Here is an 18,811-nt window from a genome sequence, read left to right as displayed (position 1 = left end):
TCCAGGTTGGTACATTTCAGGTTGTTAGAAAAATATGTTTTATTTATTTTATTTATTTTTTTTATTTTACATTTGTTGACCGGGCTAGTCTAGCTGGAGAAATTTCCATTTTCAGTAGAGGCCCGGGGAGAAAAGCTCCACAGAGTGAGATACATTCTGAGATGAAAAAATTTACATACAAACACAAAAGCTCCACAGAGTGAGATACATTCTGAGATGAAAAAATTTACATACAAACACAAATTGTCATACAAAAATGTACTAGCAGTACTAATAATAATGAAAATCTAAGAGTTAGTAATAGAGTTAGCAAGCAAAACATTAAAAATAAAAGATAACACTCTTATGTATAAAAAACTACTACAGGAGTTAGTTACTATAAACACTCCATACAGTTCAATTCTCAATTAACAAGTAGGAAAAATGCTGATTGGATTAATATGGAAAGGAGCAAGGGTAAGGAGAAATAAAGAAGGTGGGAATAGAAAGTGGAGAAAATAAGAGTGGATGCACTGCAGGATAGCAGGTAGAGAAGTAAGGGGAAGAGAAAAGAAAGTCAGGAAGCAAGCAGAGTAGAAAGGAGAACAGAAAGGGTTCTGTTAGGTAGTAATAGAGATAGACTAATCAGGTTTATTACAGGAGCAAAGCCAGTGATTTTGGAAATGCATTTTAATGTTTTGTTTGAAAAGGGGCAATGAAGTTATCTTTGTTAAGCTAGTGGGTAACAAATTCCATTTTGTCCCAATATCATTGGTAAATAGAGAGTCACCAGCATTATTATTTGACTTTGTTGAACTTGTCAGAAGTTTGCTGGATGAGCGGAGAGAGTTGAGATTTTTATAAGGGGTTATGAGTTGAGAGAGTATGGGGTATTATTAGGTTGGTATAGTATTTTATGGGCAATGCAGAGTTGATGGATTAAAAGATAGTTTTGAAACTCAGGCCAGCCTAGAAGTTGTAAGTTGAGGCAGTGATGAGTTCTATAGGGATTACCAGTAGCAAAGCGGGCAATGTTATTATAACAGGTTGTCAGTTTGCTAAGGCTGGTTTTTTTGAGGTTAGTGAAGATAGGCGCAGCATATAGAAGAGTTGATATAAGATGAGAGTGAGCAATCCTTGTTCTGGTAGGTGGTGTAAGAAAAGGTCTGATTCGATATAAGGATCCTATCTTTCTGTTAACTAACTTTATGGAGTTGTTAATGTGTAGGTCGAAAGAGAGTTTATTGTCGATTGTAATACCTAATAATTTAGTTGAAGTGTCGGGTAAGATAACAGTGGCGCTGTTTGAAGAGATGGAGAAATCTAAGGGGGAGGTTCTAGAAGTGGGAGAAAAAAGAAGAAGTTTGGTTTTTTTGGCATTTAGTAAGAGGAAGCGACTAGAGAACCATGTTTCTACTGTACTGAATACTTTTTGGGTGAGAGAGATTAGTTCTGGGGTAGATGGAGCTGAGCAAATGAGTGTTGAATCATCTGCATATTGAATGGAGGTTGCTTGAGGGATTATTGTTTGAAGATCATTAATGAAGAGGGAGAAAAGAAGTGGGCCGAGGATAGAGCCTTGAGGAACCCCAATGGAAACAGGCAGGAGAGATGAGATGTGATTATCCCAGAGAACAGCTTGTTTTCTGTCAGTGAGGTAAGATTTAAACCATTTAATAGCTGGGGGATCAAATGATTGTATTGTGTCGATCGAATGATGTATTAATATGTGTGCATTAGGGCTTTTTTAGGAGCCCAAAAGGGTTAATACATTTATTCTGCTTAATGTTGAAAAAATCTATGTTAATGGCAAATGCTTTCTGACCTTGTATTTCTGTCAGCACAGCTAAAATCTTGTTTATGTCTTAGGAAATGTACTGAGAAGCAGATGATTTTCTGCTTGGTTAGGAAAATAATGAATAGAACAAAACTGATTTCTATAATGTTATTAAACTTAGACAATTAGCCCTATCTATGTTATGAGAACATAAACAGCTGCAAGAAGGATAGATAAAGTAGAACAAAAACCGCTTGAAGAATATGAACTATAATCTGTGATTGCTTTATGCTCGAATGAGTAGAGTACCTTGAAATGTAACACAGCATTGTAGAAATAATTGCAACTTGCTGCTGGTCTCCAAGGCTATGTTATTTTTCCAAAGTTTTCTCATGAATCTAGAAATGTTATGTCATGTCAGCAGAAAATCATGAGCAACATCTGCTGTGAAAAAAAATATTGTAAACTTGTGATTTACTACGTCAGCTTCAGTAGGCAATGTCTTGTAAGAATAGTATAAGAATGGCTTCACTTCCGGATTTTAGTTAGACAAGCTCTGTATTTTTGCATGCATGTTTTTGTCTCCTTGCTGCAAGAATTAAAGTGCCTTAACCTGAACCTTACGTGTATTGGTCTTTGAAGTTTTTCCTTTGACACAGGTCTTTCACAAACACATGTACAATGACAGAGTCATATTTGTACCTGTTGTTGAGTGACCTGAGTGCGTGCGTTATGTGTCAGAACCCGGCACGTGGCAGGCACCTGACTGTTACTTTCTTCTTACTCAGCCTACTGAGTGGGACCTACGACTAGTGTGTGGGGCATGCTGTTTTGCCTTAGGGGCTTTGGTTGAGTGACTCACTGTTTAGGAGAGTTATGTGTCTCGTGATTAGTGTTGTGTTGTGGGGGTCAAGTGCATTTCTGCCTTGGAGGTCGCTGCTGCTTGAGTAGATTTTATTGAGAGCCTCCGCGAAGGTGGGTGTGTGGTTTATGTTATTATGAGAAGGCAGTGCTGGTGTGTGTTTCAGAGTGCTATGTGTTTGATGCGGTGCTGTGTAAGTGTTGACCTTCTTTTCTTGACCAGCTATTCCGGTATTGGCTGAAGAGTGTGTGGCTTCCAATGTTGATATGTAAGTGCATCTCCCAAAAGTCTGAATATTGGAAGGTAAGAGGAGAGGGTTGTCGATGTACATGAGATAGTTGCTACATTGCCTCAGGATGCCCAAGTTCACCAGGTTAAAAGGAGAAAGCACAGGGAACTGACCTTTAGACATGCCTGGAGGGGTGAGCATGTTAATAAGTACTAGATCTTTTTCCTTGTAGAACGTTTAGTGCTGGTAGCCCTTGTGTGCTCTAATAATTGCTACAAGAAGTCTGGTAAAATACTAGACTAATAAGCTAGTATAACTGTAGGAGAGGAGACAACTAATAGATCTAAGGGAAAAATTGGAGAACAGACTCTGGCACTACTTAGAAGCTTACAAACAGTCCTGGATACAGAAAGTCTGTATCTTGACTAGACTAGTTACAAGAAAGGTGGGAAACAACAGCAAACATGGGCCTTTAAACTTGAAAGTTGAGAGAGATAGAAAAACGGTCGAAATGGCCAATAAACTACAATTTCTGGGTGAGGAGCCACTCCTCTCGTGGTAGATAGGCTACCTAGTGCTTACCACTACCACTGATAAGCTAGAGAGCTTCCCTCCAACATAGAAAGACTTGGGGGGGCACAGAAGCTCACGGTCTTAGAAACAGCAAATCTGTATCTGGACAAGATTAGTTACAGAAAAGGGGGGAAACAAGCATGAACACAGGCTTTTAAGTCAGAAATTTGAAAGAGATGGAAGAAACTGACGAAAAGGCCAATAAACCACAAATCTGGACCAGAAACAACTCCTCTTGTGGTAGATAGGCAACCTTATGCTTAACACTCCCACTAATAAGCTAGAAGGATTCCCTTCAACACAGAAAGGCTTGGGGGACTCTGAAACTTACAAACAGCCCTGGATTCAGCAAATCTGTATCTGGACTAGACTAGTTACAGGAAAGGGGGGATACAAGTGTAAATGTGGGCTTTTAAATCAGAAAGTTGAGAGATATGGAAAAACTGCCCAAACGGCCAATAACTACAATTTCTGGGCCCAGAAACCACTCCTTATCTGGTAGATAGGTTAGCTAGTGCTTACCACTCCCACTGATAAGCTAGAATGCTTCCCTCCAACACAGAATGGCTTGGTGAGGTGCTCAGGAGCTTACAAACAATCCTGGATACAGCAAATCTGTACCTGAACTAGACTAGTTACAGGAAAAGGGGGACACAAGTGCAAATGCGGGCTTTTTTTTGAGTTTTATTATTTTCTATTGTTACATTAGCTATTATACAATGTCAGCCACAGACTGCTGCCATCATCATTGATCACTGAAATCGCTACACCCTGTGACTACAGTGTCTTATGTACGGAGAGACACAAAAGTCGCAAAATTACAGACCTTGAAGGCAGAAAGGAGGGCAATGGGTTCCAGCAGTAGTAGGACAAATATGCCTCATGACAAAGCATTTGCAGTCTTATTTAAATGTGCTGCCAATACATGTAACACCGCACGAATTTCAGAAAAAATCAAATCTGGGCTCGTTGCAGGTGCTGCAAGAAACACTTTTAGCTAGCATCAAAGATTGAAACAATACTAATTTCATGAACCTCACTCATACCTTGATTTAGAAATTGGGTTCATTCCCATCATGGAATTTGAAACTGAAAATAATTGCAGACACTAAGCCATCAAATGATAACAGTCTTTCTTTTTTTGGCAGCTAGAGGTTGCTACAGTGGAACAACAGTTTGCAGAACGATTGGCAGTGGAGTTTTACGGTGTTCAGATGGTAGCCCAGCACCCAACATTCAACAGAAAGTGCACACACACACACACACACACACACACACACACAAACACACACACACACACACACACACACACACACACACACACACACACACACACACACACACACACACACACACACCCCTAGAGTGACTTATCCACCTTTGGGATGTGGGAGGAAACTGGAGCAGCTGGAGGAAACTACGTGACCACAGGGAGGACATGCAGACACCGCACAGAAAGCACCCCAGTCAAGTATCAAAACAGGAAACTTCTGATGTAAGGCAGCAATGCTAACTGTTGCACCACCACCGCCGCCCTATCAAATGATAATCTTTAAAAACTTAAAAATAAGTTATGATTCAACTCAAAAAGTCACACCGAAAAGTTTAACAGCTTCTTAAGGTGTCTAACTTGCAATTAACCTAATCACTCAAGAGTCCATATTCTAATAGAAGGCTTTATTTCCTTCTTCTTCTTTCATTACTCTCGGTAACAAAAACACCAGATTCTTGTAGGTAGTGGTATGCCTATAAAGTGCATTATTACTAGAAGGGATATGTTTTATAGTCCAAATGTAAGAGTTTGAAGACATAAGGATAACTTTAAGGGAAGCAGTTATTTATTCATCTGTCTGAAATTTGATCTGGCTTGTTGTTTAAGTTTCAATTTTGTTTGCTATCATAAGAAACAAATTATTACAATAATCCTGAAATAACTGTAGGAGGTATAGACCTGCGTAAAGTGGTGTTTTAAGTCCCAGTGAATGTAGGCCAAAGGAATGCTAATTCAAATTTTCTGTTTGTAAAGGCAAGCCGATTTAAGCAGGAAATAAGTGACAAGTCCAGGAAAGACTACCTAGCAAAGCTAGCTACATATTCCACTGGCAAACAGAGTTTATAATTATTCCAGTTTCTCAAAGATTCCCTGAGAAAGTTTTCACATAGTTCTGTTGTGCCATTTTGTTTTTTTTTTGTTGTTACTGTATTATAAAAGTTCAGTTTACTATTTCTTATTCCTAAAAGTGGAGAAATTGTATTACAACATCATGACAAATGATATCATGTACTTTAACATTCTTTTTTTTCCCCCTGGCAACAGGTGACATTCCCTTACCTTTACGTCTTGTAAATGGAACCAATCGCTGTTCTGGTCGAGTTGAGATTTATTACAAGTCACAGTGGGGTACTGTGTGTGATGACGGATGGGATATAAATGATGCCAATGTTGTCTGCAGAGAAGTTGGTTGTGGACAGGCTGTTTCTGCCGTGGGAAATGCATATTTTGGAAAGGGCTCAGGTCCTATTACTCTGGATGATGTCCACTGCAGAGGGAATGAATCTCTTCTTTCAGATTGTTCAGCCAGTACACTTCTGCAGCACAACTGCGGTCACTCTGAAGATGCTGGCGTCACTTGTAAAGGTATGAAACAACTGTTTGTCTTAATCTTATTTCAGTTTAATCAGAGAAGGATAATAAATGAAGTACAAAATACCGCACTGTTGGACCACTAGTTTGCCTTCTTTTCCAGTAAATTAGCCATGTTCATTGGTGGTCACATGTTAAGATTTAGATATCTTTGGACGATCAAGTTTTTTTTCAGTATACCAGCAGATACCAATTTTCTTAATCAGCAGTGCAAATCACAGAATATTGTAACACGTAATGAAATTTTCCCCAAGTGCTGATTCACATATAAAGAAATATAGTTGTCTGACATTGAAAATATGTCAAAATACAACACTGTTGAGCACCGCACTGATGACAACGAGGTTCATCACAAGTTCATAGGTTCATAGGTGTGTACTAGGCTAATGGCTCTGGGGCCTTTACAAGCATAACCATAGGATTACCCTGGCATAGTGCCACCCGACCTTGGTTCCCAGTGCCTCTGTTGAGTAGAGCCACTGTAGTTATCTCCGGGGTGAATTTTCTGTTTCCCATCCACTCATCAAGATTTCTCTTGAAGAAGGTCAGTGAGGTGCTCTGCTTGACATGTATGGGAAGTCTGTTCAATAGCATAATCAGTCTCTGGGTTATGAACCTGTCCCTCCAGCATGTTCGTTAATTGTGGTAATGAGGTTGTGGTCTCTGGAGCGTGTGGTGTGGAGGGATTGGGATTTCTTTAGATGTAGCATTTCTAACAGAGCTGGGTCAGGCATGGCTTTGTAAGTCAAGCAGAGATCACCTCTAAGTAGTCGATATGAGACAGAGAATAGTTGGAGTTTTTTGAGTCTGTCCATACAGGACAAGTGTTTAAGGCCTAGGAACCTCTTTGTGAGGTACTTTTGTGGCCTCTCCAATTGTTGCAGGTGTCTTGTGAGGTACATGCCAAATTGGGCTAATGAGGGAAGAGTAGAGGGAGACAATGACCTCCTTCTTCCTGGATGCAAAACCCTTAGTAATTAGATGTGCCACATAGAAGGACTTTCTGACCATAGTGGCAATGTGGTTGTCAGAAGAGAGGTTGCTTTCAACTTGTGTTCCCAGATCTCTTTTAACGCCTTCTGTATTCAGTGGACTAATGTCAATGTGGTAATTTATGGGAATGAGGTTTTTCCTAAAGGGGATATAGACACATTTTTTGCCATTGAGGTTAAGGCCATGGTTTTGACACCAGTCGTTGGTCACAGTGAGGCCATTCTGTAGGATGTCAACATCACTTGCTGAGTTAATAACAGCTCCCAACTTGCAATCATCTGCAAACATTGTCACCGAGAGTCCCTTTGTGTTGGCTTGGACTTCAGAGGAGTAGATAACAAACAGGAGAGGATGCAGGACTAAACCCTGTGGGGCTACACTCTTGACTAATCAGCAGTCTGAGTGGAGTCAGCTACTTTCACAATGTGGGTTCTATCTGTGAGCCAGTTTGCAAGCCACCTAGTGATATAGGGATTGATGCCAAGCTTAGTGAGTTTTTCTATGAAACCTGAGTGGGAAATGGTATCAAAAGCCTTGGCCACATCAAGGTAGGCTGTATGAACCACCTTGCCTTCATTCACAGCTCTGGTGACTGAGTCAAAGAAGTCGACCAAGTTGAGCAGGCATGATCTACCGTTCACAAAACCAAATTGTGTAGGATCCAGAGTTTGGAGATTCCCTATATCCTTGTTTATTAGGTCCATGATGATACATCCCATAGCTTTGCATATCAGACTCATCAGGCGAATGGGGCAATAGCTCCAAGGGACATAGTCACTCCTCCTTTGTGGAGTGGGATGACTGTAGCAGTGTGCCATTTGGCTGGGACAAAAGCCTGGAATGAGGCTGTGATTGAACAGGACACACAGGTGAGGTGCCAGTTCACTCTGTAGTTCATGTAGAACACAACCAGGGATATTGTCAGGTCCCATTGAAGCTGTATTCTTGGCCTTGGACAGTGCTGTTTTAACCTGTACAGCAGTAATACTGTGTGCCTGGCAATCTACTGGCATTGTGATGGATCCTTTGGGGGGAGGGGTCAAGTTACCACTAAATCTGTCGGCCAGTATACTGGCAATATCTGTTGGCTCGGTATAGGAGGTACCATTATTCAGTAGTTCAGAGAAAATCTGTGTATTTCTATGGAGATTCTTTACATAACTATAGAAGGCCTTGTGGTTGTCTTTACTATCTGCTACAATTCTGTTTTCATGCCTAGCTTTAGAGGATTTGATGAGGGATCTCATCTTTTTGTTGAGTCAGATAATGGAGTTTTTCCAGTCTTAGGACTTCACCTTATTCTGCATCAGTTTCCTCCTTCTGTTGTAGAGCTTGTTTATGGCAGGGGACCACCAGATTGACTTCCTTTTTTTGGAGGAGAGTGCCTTGGTTCTATTGGGTATGGCGAGATCCATGGATTTGTGTAAGTGTTCGTACAGTGCATTGGCGTATGATTCTGTGGCCATGCAACTATTCTCCATTTGAATAGGTGCTGTGAAGTTAGCCACCTCTGTTTTTAGGATCCCAAAGTTAGCTTTGGAGAAGTTTTTTATGGTGGTCACCTTTGCTGGGGGGTGGGAGGGTATGGATTTCCAAGGTGATTAGTTTGTGGTCGGATTTACCCAGGAAGGACCTGACTTCTGGTGTAGAGCAATGGTTGCTCATGTTAGTAATTGTCAGGTCAAAGATGTTGCTACTTCTAGTGGGGGTAAGAATGAGCTGGTCCAGTGCAGTGGAATTAATTAACTCCAGGAAACACTGGGCAAGTGTATTGGTACATGAGTAGTATACCCGGTTAATGTTGGTTAGTTGAAATTGCCTAGTAACAGAGTGTTAGGTTGGACCATAATATTCTCCAGGGTGCTTAGAAATGTGGAGTGCAACTCTTGGGACATTGTTCAGGACCTATAGTAGGCTATGACCTGAATCGCTGTTCTACCCAGTGTTAGCTGCACCTGACGTATCTCTGATGCGTTATATTTGGCTACCAGTCTGGAGGTGTGCGCATCCTTTATGAATATGGGAACATCATCGCCTTTGGAGCTTCGGTCCAAGTTCTGGGGCCGAAAGGTGTGGAATGAGTCATAGCCTGGCAGTGCAGAGTGCTTTCTGCTTCCTTAAACCAGGTCTCTGTTACAGCATAAATGTCGATGTTCTCCATTTTAAGGAGTGCCTCAAGTGAGTACATTTTGTGATTTACACTTCTAGTGCTGAGCAACATGACCATCAGATTGCATTTGTTTGTAGCTGTTACAATGATAATTTGGTCTTTGGAACACCAACTAAAGAAGGTACTATAGATTTGGCAAGAGCCTTGGTCAGTATCCAGAAGCCCAGCCGTGACAGATGCAGTCGATCTTTGGCAAAGCATCGAGGTCTGTCAGTCATGTCATCCCAGGTAGACAAATACTGGATCCCCTTAGAATAACACCAGAAACTTAGTCAATTGTTGAAATCAATCATTTTTTGCTTGTACTGTGGTATAATTCTGGGTGATGGTAGGATGCTGCTCAGGGCTAGGGTCATACCCGCCTGGGCTACAAAATCTGAGAGCTCCTCCATGTCTGTTTTCATGTAGTCCAGGGAGGTACGTCTCAGGTCTTTCACAAACACATGTAAAATGACAGAGTCATATTTGTACCTGTTGTTGAGTGACCTGAGTGCGTGCATTATGTGTCAGATTCTGGAACCTGGTAAGCAGATGACTGTTGCTTTTGCATTACTAAGCCTAGTGAGTGGGACCTATGACTAGTATGTTGGGCATGCTGTTTTGCCTTAGGCTTTGGTTGAGTGGCACACTGTTTAGGAGAGTTATGTGTCTCACGATTACTGCTGTGTTATGGGGGGGGTCAAGTGCATTTTTGTCTTGGAGGTTGCTGCTGCTTGACTAGATTTTATTGAGAGCCTCCGCAAAGGTGGGTGTGTGGTTTATGTTATTATGTGACGGCAGTGCTGGTCTGTGTTTCGGAGGGCTATGTGTTTGATGTGGTGTGGTGCAAGTGTCGACCTTCTCCTCTTCACCAGCTATTCGGGTCTTGGCTGAAGGGGGCGTGGCTTCCAATTTGGATATGCAAGTGCATCTCCCAAAAATCTGAATATTGGAAGGTAAGAGGAGAGGGTTGTCGATGTACATGAGATAGTTGCTACATTGCCTCAGGATGCCCAGGTTCACCAGGTTAAAATGAGAAAGCACAGGGAACTGACCTTTAGACATGCCTGGAGGGGTGAGCATGTAAATAAGAACTAGATCTGTTTCCTTGTAGAACGTTTAGTGCTGGTAGCCCTTGTGTGCTCTAATAATTGCTACAAGAAGTCTGGTAAAGTGCTAGACTAATAAACTAGTATAACTGTAGGAGAGGAGCAACTAATAGATCTAAGGGAAAAATTGAAGTGCAGACTCTGGCACCACTTAGAAGCTTACAACCAGTCCTGGATACAGCAAGTCTGTATCTTGACTAGACTAGTTACAAGAAAGGTGGAAACAAGAGCAAACATGGGCCTTTAAACTGGAAAGTTAAGAGAGTTGGAAAAATGGTCCAAATGGCCAATAAACTACAATTTCTGGGCAAGGAACCACTCCTCTCATGGTAGATAGGATACCTAGTGCTTACCACTCCCACTGATAAGCTAGAGGGCTTCCCTCCAACATAGAAAGGCTTGGGGGGGCTCAAAAGCTCACAGTCTTGGAAACAACAAATCTGTATCTGGACTAGATTAGTTACAGAAAAGGGGGGAAACAAGCATGAACACAGGCTTTTAAGTCAGAAATTTGAAAGAGATGGAAGAAACTTCCCAAATGGCCAATAAACCACAAATCTGGACCAGAAACCACTCCTCTTGTGGTAGATAGGCAACCTTATGCTTAACACTCCCACTAATAAGCTAGAAGGCTTCCCTCCAACACAGAAAGGCTTGGGGGACTCTGAAACTTACAAACAGCCCTGGATACAGCTGATCTGTATCTGGACTAGACTAGTTACAGGAAAGGGGGGAATACAAGTGCAAATGCGGGCTTTTAAATCGGAATGTTGAGAGAGATAGAAAAACTGCCCACACAGCCAATAACTACAATTTCTGGGCCCAGAAACCACTCCTTATGTGGTAGACAGGTTACCTTGTGCTTACCGCTCTCACTGATAAGCTAGAATGCTTCCCTCCAACACAGAATGGCTTGATGGGGGGCTCAGGAGCATGCAAACAGTCCTGGATACAGCAAATCTGTACCTGAACTAGACTAATTACAGAAAAGGAGGGATACAAGTGCAAATGCGGGCTTTTTTTGAGTTTTATTATTTTTTATTGTTACATCCACTATTATATAACATCAGCCACAGACTGCTGCCATCATCATTGATCACTGATATCACTACACCCAGTGACTACAGTGTCTTATGTACGGAGAGACACAAAAGTTGCAAAATTACAGACCTTGAAGGCAGAAAGGAGGCCAATGGGTTCCAGCAGTAGTAGGACAAATATGCCTCATGAAAAAGGATTTGCAGTCTTATTTAAATGTGCTGCCAATACATGTAACACCGCATGAATTTCAGAAAAAGTCAAATCTGGGCACGTTGCAGGTGCTGCAAGAAACCCTTTTGGCTAGCATCAAAGATTGAAACAATTCTAATTTCATGAACCTGACTCATACCTTGATTTAGAAATTGGGTCCATTCCCATCATGGAATTTGAAACCCAAAATAATTGCAGACACTAAACCATCTAATGATAACAGTCTTTCTTCTTTTGGCAGTTAGAGGTTGCTATAGTGGAACAACAGCTTGCAGAACGATTGGCAGTGGAGTTTTACGGTGTTCAGATGGCAGCCCAGCACCCAATGTTCCACAGAAAGTGCACACACACACACACACACACACACACACACACACACACACACACACACACACACACACCCCTAGAATGTCTAATCCACCTACAGCATGTCTTTGGGATGTGGGAGGAAACTGGAGCAGCTGGAGGAAACCATGCGACCACAGGGAGGACATGCAGACTCTGCACAGATAACAATCTTTAAAAACTTTAAAACAAGTAATGATTCAACTCAAAAAGTCACACACAAATGTTTAACAGCTTCTTAAGGTTTCTAACTTGCAATCAACCTAATTACACAAGAGTCTATATTCTAATGGAAGACTTTAATTACTTCTTCTTCCACTACTCTTGGTAACAAAAAACACCAGATTCCTGTCGGTAGTGGTATGCCTATAAAGTGCATTATTACTCGAAGGAATTTGTTTTATAGTCCAAATGTAAGAGTTTGAAGACATAAGGATAACTTTAAGGGAAGCAGTCATTTATTCATCTGTCTCAAATTTGATCTGGCTTGTTGTTTAAGTTTTAATTTTGTTTGCTATCAAAGGAAACAAATTATTACAATAATCCTGACATAATTGTAGAAGGTATAGACTTGGGTATAGTGGTGTGTTAAGTCCCAATGAATGTAGGCCAAAGGAATGCTAATTCAAATTTTCTGTTTGAAAAGGCAAGCTGATTTAAGTAGGAAATAAGTGACAAGACCAGGAAAGACTACCAAGCAAAGCTAGCTACATATTCCACTGGCAAACAGAGTTTATAATTATTCCAGATTCTCAAAAATGCCCTGACAAAGTTTTCACATAGTTCTGTTGTGCCATTTTGTTTTTTTTTTGTTGTTACTGTATTATAGAAGCTCAGTATACTATTTTTTATTCCTATAAGTGGAGAAATTGTATTACAACATCATGACAAATTATATCTTGTACTGTAACATTCTTTTTTTTCCCTTTGGCAACAGGTAACATTCCCTTACCATTACGTCTTGTCAATGGAACCAATCGCTGTTCTGGTCGAGTTGAGATTTATTACAAGTCACAGTGGGGTACTCTGTGCGACGATGGATGGGATATGAAAGATGCCAATGTTGTCTGCAGAGAAGTTGGTTGTGGAGAGGCTGTTTCTGCCGTGGGAAATGCATATTTTGGAAAGGGCTCAGGTCCTATTACTCTGGATGATGTCCAGTGCAGAGGGAATGAATCCCTTCTTTCAGATTGTTCAGCCAGTACACTTCTGCAGCACAACTGCCAACACTCTGATGATGCTGGCGTCACTTGTAAAGGTATGAAACAACTGTTTGTCTTAATCTTATTTCAATTTAATCTGTGAATGATAATAAATGAAGTTCAAAATACCACACTGTTGAAACACTAGTTTGCCTTCTTCTCCAGTAAATTAGTCTTGTTCATTGGTGGTCACATTTTAAGATTTAGATATCGTTGGACGATCATGTTTTTTTCAGTATACCAATTTTCTTAATCAGCAGTACAAATCACAAAACATTGTAACACATAATGAAATTTTCCCCAAGTGGTGATTCACATATAAAGAAATATAGTTTGAGTGTTGTCTGACGTTGAAAATATGTCAAAATACAACACTGTTGAGCACTGCACTGATGACAATGAGGTTCATTACAAGTTCATAGGTACATAGGTGGGTACTAGGCTAATGGCCCTGGGGCCTTTCTCAACTTTCCAGTTTATGGTAATGAAATTTTACTGACATTTTTAATGTTAAATGGCTAGAATAAACATGTTTTTAGATGTAGGACATTTATGTAAATGCCCATATTTTATATGTCAATGGCTGTATCTTGTTATATATATTGTCTATGCACATTTTATTAGTTAGTGTGTGTATATGTATATATATATATATATATATATATATATATATATATATATATATATATATATATATATATATATATATATTTTTTTTGTATTGCTTGCACACATATGCATATGCTTTCTATATGCATTGTTATGTGATGACACATTACATTCTTCAGTATTGTAAGCATTACTAGGCAGAGAAGATTTAATTGATTTTTGATTACTGCATTAATTAACGATGTAATGGGATGATTTTGATTTGTGCAAGCTGGTTATACCTGCCTTTATATTGATGTACTATAGAAGGAGTACTTTTTAAGTCTGAAGAGGCATTCAGAGAAACGTGAAAGTGCTTACTGGCCATTGTTCTGTGCTCTTTGTGCGAATAAAGAGGTTTTGAACAGGTCAGCTCCATTTGTCGTGTCATGCCTCTGGAGTTTTTTTCATTGGATTTGCTCTTTTGCTTATCAGGGGCACTTTATCCAGTGCTGTGTTCTGTTTGCCTTGACAGCTTACAAACAGTCCTGGATACAGCAAATCTGTATCTGGACTAGAATAGTTACAGGAAAGGGGTGATACAAGTGCAAATGCAGGCTTCTTTTGAATTTTATTATTTTCTGTGTTACATTAGCTATTATAGTAAATGCAAAATATGGCAAACGAAGTAGTGAAGTACAAAAAGTTGATTAAATGAAATAAAATAAACAACAAATGATTTCAAAAGTGCTTTTCGTCCAGTACTGTGACTGGACTTCGTCAGAAAATCAACTTTTTGTACTTTACTACTTTGTTTGCCATCTTTTGTGTTTACTTTAAGTTTGTTATTTTGGTTTTGTGCTGACATTAGCTAGTATACAATGTCAACCACAGAATGCTGCCATCATCATTAATCAATGAAATCACTACACGCAGTGACTACAGTGTCTTATGTATGGAGAGACACAAAAGTCGTAAAATTAATGGGTTCCAGTAGTAGTAGGACAAACACGTCTCATTAAAAAGCATTTGCAGTCTTATTTAAATGTACTGCCAATGCATGTAACACCATATGAATTTCCGAAAAAGTCAAATCTAGACACGTTGTAGGTGCTACAAGGAGAACTTTTGGCTAGCATCAAAGATTGAAACAATACTAATTTCATGAACCTTATTCATACCTTGATTTAGAAATTGGGTCCATTCCCATCATGGAAATTGAAACCCAAAATAATTGCAGACACGAAACCATCAAATGATAATAGTCTTTCTTCTTTTGGCAGTTAGAGGTTGCTACAGTGGAACAACAGTTTGCAGAATGATTGGCAGTGGAGTTTTATGGTGTTCAGATGCCAGCCCAGCACCCAACCTTCTACAGAAGGTGCACACACACACAAACACACCTAGGGCCACTTTAGAGTGTCTAATCCACCTACAGCATGTCTTTGGGATGTGAGAGGAAACCGGAGCAGCCAGAGGAAACCACGTGACCACAGGGAGGACACGCAGACTCTGCACAGAAAGCACCCCAGTCAAGAATCAAACCAGCAAACTTCTTCTGTTACGGAGCAATGCTAACTGTTGAACCACCACCACCACCCTATCAAATGACAACAGTCTTTAAAAACTTTAAAACAAGTTATGATTCAACTCAAAAAGTCACAAAGAAATGTTTAACAGCTTCTTAAAGTGTCTAACTTGCAATCAACCTAATCAGCCAAGGGTCTATATTCTAATAGAGGCGTTTAATCCCTTCTTCTTTCATTACTCTTGGTAACAAAACCCCCAGATTCCTGTAGGTAGTGGTATACGTATAGAATGCATTATTACTAGAAGGGATATGTTTTATAGTCCAAATGTAAGAGTTTGAAGACATGAGGACAACATTAATGGAGGCAGTTATTTATTCATCTGTCTGAAATTTGACCTGGCTTGTTCCTTAAGTTTTAATTTTGTTTACTAACATAAGAAACAAATTATTACAAGTAATCCTGAAATAATTGTAGGAGGTATAGACCTGGGAAAAGTGGTGTTTTAAGTCCCAGTGAATGTAGGCAAAGGAATGCTAATTCAAAATTTCTGTTTGTAAAGCAAGCCAATTTAAGTTGGAAATAAGTGACAAGAACAGGACAAACTACCAAACAAAGTTAGCTACATATTCCACTGGCAAACAGAGTTTATAATTATTCCAGTTTCTCAAAGATGACCTGAGAAAGTTTTCACATAGTTCTGTTGTGCCATTTTTATTTTGTTGTTGTTGTTACTATATTATAGAAGTTCAGTATACTATTTTTTTATTCCTAAAAGTGGAGAAATTGTATTACAACATTATGACAGATGCTATAATGTACTTTAACATTCTTCTTTTTTTTCCCTTGGCAACAGGTAACTTTCCTTTACCATTACGTCTTGTGAATGGAACCAATCGCTGTTCTGGTCGAGTTGAGATTTATTACAAGTCACAGTGGGGTACTGTGTGTGATGATAGATGGGATATAAAAGATGCCAGGGTGGTCTGCAGAGAAGTTGGTTGTGGACAGGCTGTTTCTGCCTTGGGAAATGCACATTTTGGAAAGGGCTCAGGTCCTATTACTCTGGATGATGTCCAGTGTAGAGGGAGTGAATCTCTTCTTTCAGATTGTTCAGCCAGTACACTTCTGCAGCACGACTGCCAACACTCTGAAGATGCTGGCGTCACTTGTAAAGGTATGAAACAACTGTTTGTCTTAATCTTATTTCAGTTTAATCAGAGAACGATAATAAATGAAGTACAAAATACCTCACTGTAGAACCACTAGGTTTCTTTGTTCTCCAGTAAATTAGTCATGTTCATTGGTGGTCACATGTTAAGATTGAGATTTCTTTGGATGATCATGTTTTTTTTCAGTATACCAACAGATGCCAGTTTTCTTAATCTGCAGTACAAATCACAGAACATTGTAACACATAATGAAAATTTCCCCAAGTGGTGATTCACATATAAAGAAATATAGTTCGAGTGTTGTCTGCTGTTGACAATATGTCAAAATACAACAGTGTTGTGCACCGCACTGATGACAGCGAGGTCATTACAAGTTCATAGGTGTGTACTAGGCTAATGGCCATGGGGCCTTTAGAAGCCTAGCCACAGGATTATCCTGGCATAGCGCCACCCGACCTTGATTCCCAGTGCCGCTGTTGAGTAGAGCCATTGTAGTTATCTCCAGGATGAATTTTCTGTTTTCCATCCACTCATCAAGATTACTGTTGAAGACGGTCAGCGAGGTGCTCTGCTTGACATGTATGGGAAGTCTGTTTAATATCATGGGCAGTCTCTGGGTTATGAACCTGTCCCTCCTGTCCCTCCAGCATGTTCGTTAATTGTGGTAATGAGGTTGAAGTCTCTGGAGCGCGTGGTGCGGAGGGATTGGGATTTCTTTAGATGAAGCATTTCTAACAGAGCTGGGTCAGACATGGCTTTGTAAGTCTAGCAGAGATCGACATCAAGTAGGTGATATGATACAGAGAATAGTTGGAGTTTTTTGAGTCTGTCCATATAGGACAAGTGTTTAAGGCCTAGGATTCTCTTTGTGAGGTACTTTTGCAGCCTCTCCAGTTGTTGCAGGTGTCTAGTGAGGTACATGCCAAATGGGGCATTGTACTCGATGATTGGCCTAATGAGGGAAGAGTAGAAGGAGACAATGACCTCTTTCTTCATGTTTGCAAAACCCTTAGTAATGAGATGTGCCACATAGAAGGACTTTCTGACCACAGTGGCAATGTGGTAATCAGAAGAGAGGTTGCTGTCAATATGTGTTCCCAAATCTCTGATAAGACCTCCTGTGTTCAGTGGACTACCATCATGGGAACCAGGTTTTTCCCAAAGGGGATGATGACACATTCTTTGGCATTGAGGTTAAGGTCATGGTTCTGACTCCAGTCAGTGGTCACACTGAGGCCATTCTGTAGGATGTCAACATCACTTGGTGAGTTAATAACAGCTTCCAACTTGCAATCGTCTGCTAACTTTGTCAGCCAGAGTCCCTTTGTGTTGCCTTGGACTTCAGAGGAGTAGATACCAAAAAGGAGTGGACCCAGGACCAAACCCTGTGGTGCTTCACTCCTGACTAAACAGCAGTCTGACTTGGAGTCAGCTACTTTCACAATTTGGGTTCTATCTGTAAGCCAGTTTGCAACCCACCTAGTGATATAGGGGTTGATGCCAAGCTTAGTGAGTTTTTCTATGATACCTGAGTGGAGAATGGTATCAAAAGCCTTGGCCAGATCAAGGTAGGCTGTATGAACTACCTTGCCTTCATCCACAGCTCTGGTGACTGACTAAAAGAAGTTGACCAAGCTGAGCAGGCATGATCTTCACTTCACAAAACCAAACTGTGTGGGATCCAGAGTTTGGAGATTCCCTATATCCTTATTTATTAGGTCCATGAGGATGCATTCCATAGCTTTGCATATTAGACTCATCAAGCTAATGGGGCAATAGCTCCCAGGGACTGTAGTCGCTCCTTCTTTGTAGAGTGGGTTGGCTGTAGCATTGCACTATTTGGCAGGGAGAAAGCCTGAGGTGAGGCTGTGATTGAACAGGGCACACAGGTGAGGTGCCGGTTCACTCTGGAGTTCATGTAGAATACAACCAGGGATATTGTCAGGTCCCATAGAAGCTGTTTTCTTGGCCTTGGACAGTGCTATTTAACCTGCGCCGCAGTAATACTGGGTGCCTGGCAATCTACTGGTATTGTGATGGGTCCTTTGGGGGGGGTAGAGGGGTAAAGTTGGCACTGAATTTTTCGCCAGTATACTGGCAATATCTGTTGGCTCGGTATATGAGGAACCATTGTGCAGTAGCTCAGAGCAAATCTGGGTGTTGCCTTGGAGATTCTTTACATAACTATAGAAGGCCTTGTGGTTGTCTTTACTATCTGCTGCAATTCCATTTTCATACCTAGCTTTATGGGATTTGATGAGGGATCTCAACTTTTTGTTGAGGCAGATAAGGGAGTTTTTCCAATCCTGGGATATCACCTTATTCTGCATCAGTTTCCTCCTTCTGTTGTAAAGTTTGTTCATGGCAGATGACCACCAGTTTGGCATCCTTCTTTGGAGGAACGTGTCT

The 18,811-nt window shown here is 40.5% G+C and overlaps 1 protein-coding gene across 1 annotated transcript in view; it reads left to right on the top strand.

Moving 5' to 3' along the window:
* LOC122815615 (deleted in malignant brain tumors 1 protein-like) overlaps positions 1 to 18,811 on the top strand; it is a 949,251-nt gene that overhangs the window by 504,838 nt on the left and 425,602 nt on the right. Inside the window, 3 exon segments of the mRNA XM_044088272.1 lie at positions 5,738 to 6,058; positions 12,849 to 13,163; positions 16,087 to 16,407. Of these exon segments, the coding sequence (XP_043944207.1) occupies positions 5,738 to 6,058; positions 12,849 to 13,163; positions 16,087 to 16,407 (957 nt within the window).

This window comes from Protopterus annectens, chromosome 1.part1, assembly GCF_019279795.1.
Source record: "Protopterus annectens isolate FY-2018-M chromosome 1.part1, PAN1.0, whole genome shotgun sequence".
NCBI classification, from domain to species: Eukaryota; Metazoa; Chordata; order Ceratodontiformes; family Protopteridae; genus Protopterus; species Protopterus annectens.
Note: the sequence above shows the minus strand (reverse complement) of the source record. Positions and strands in the feature narration are given on the sequence as shown.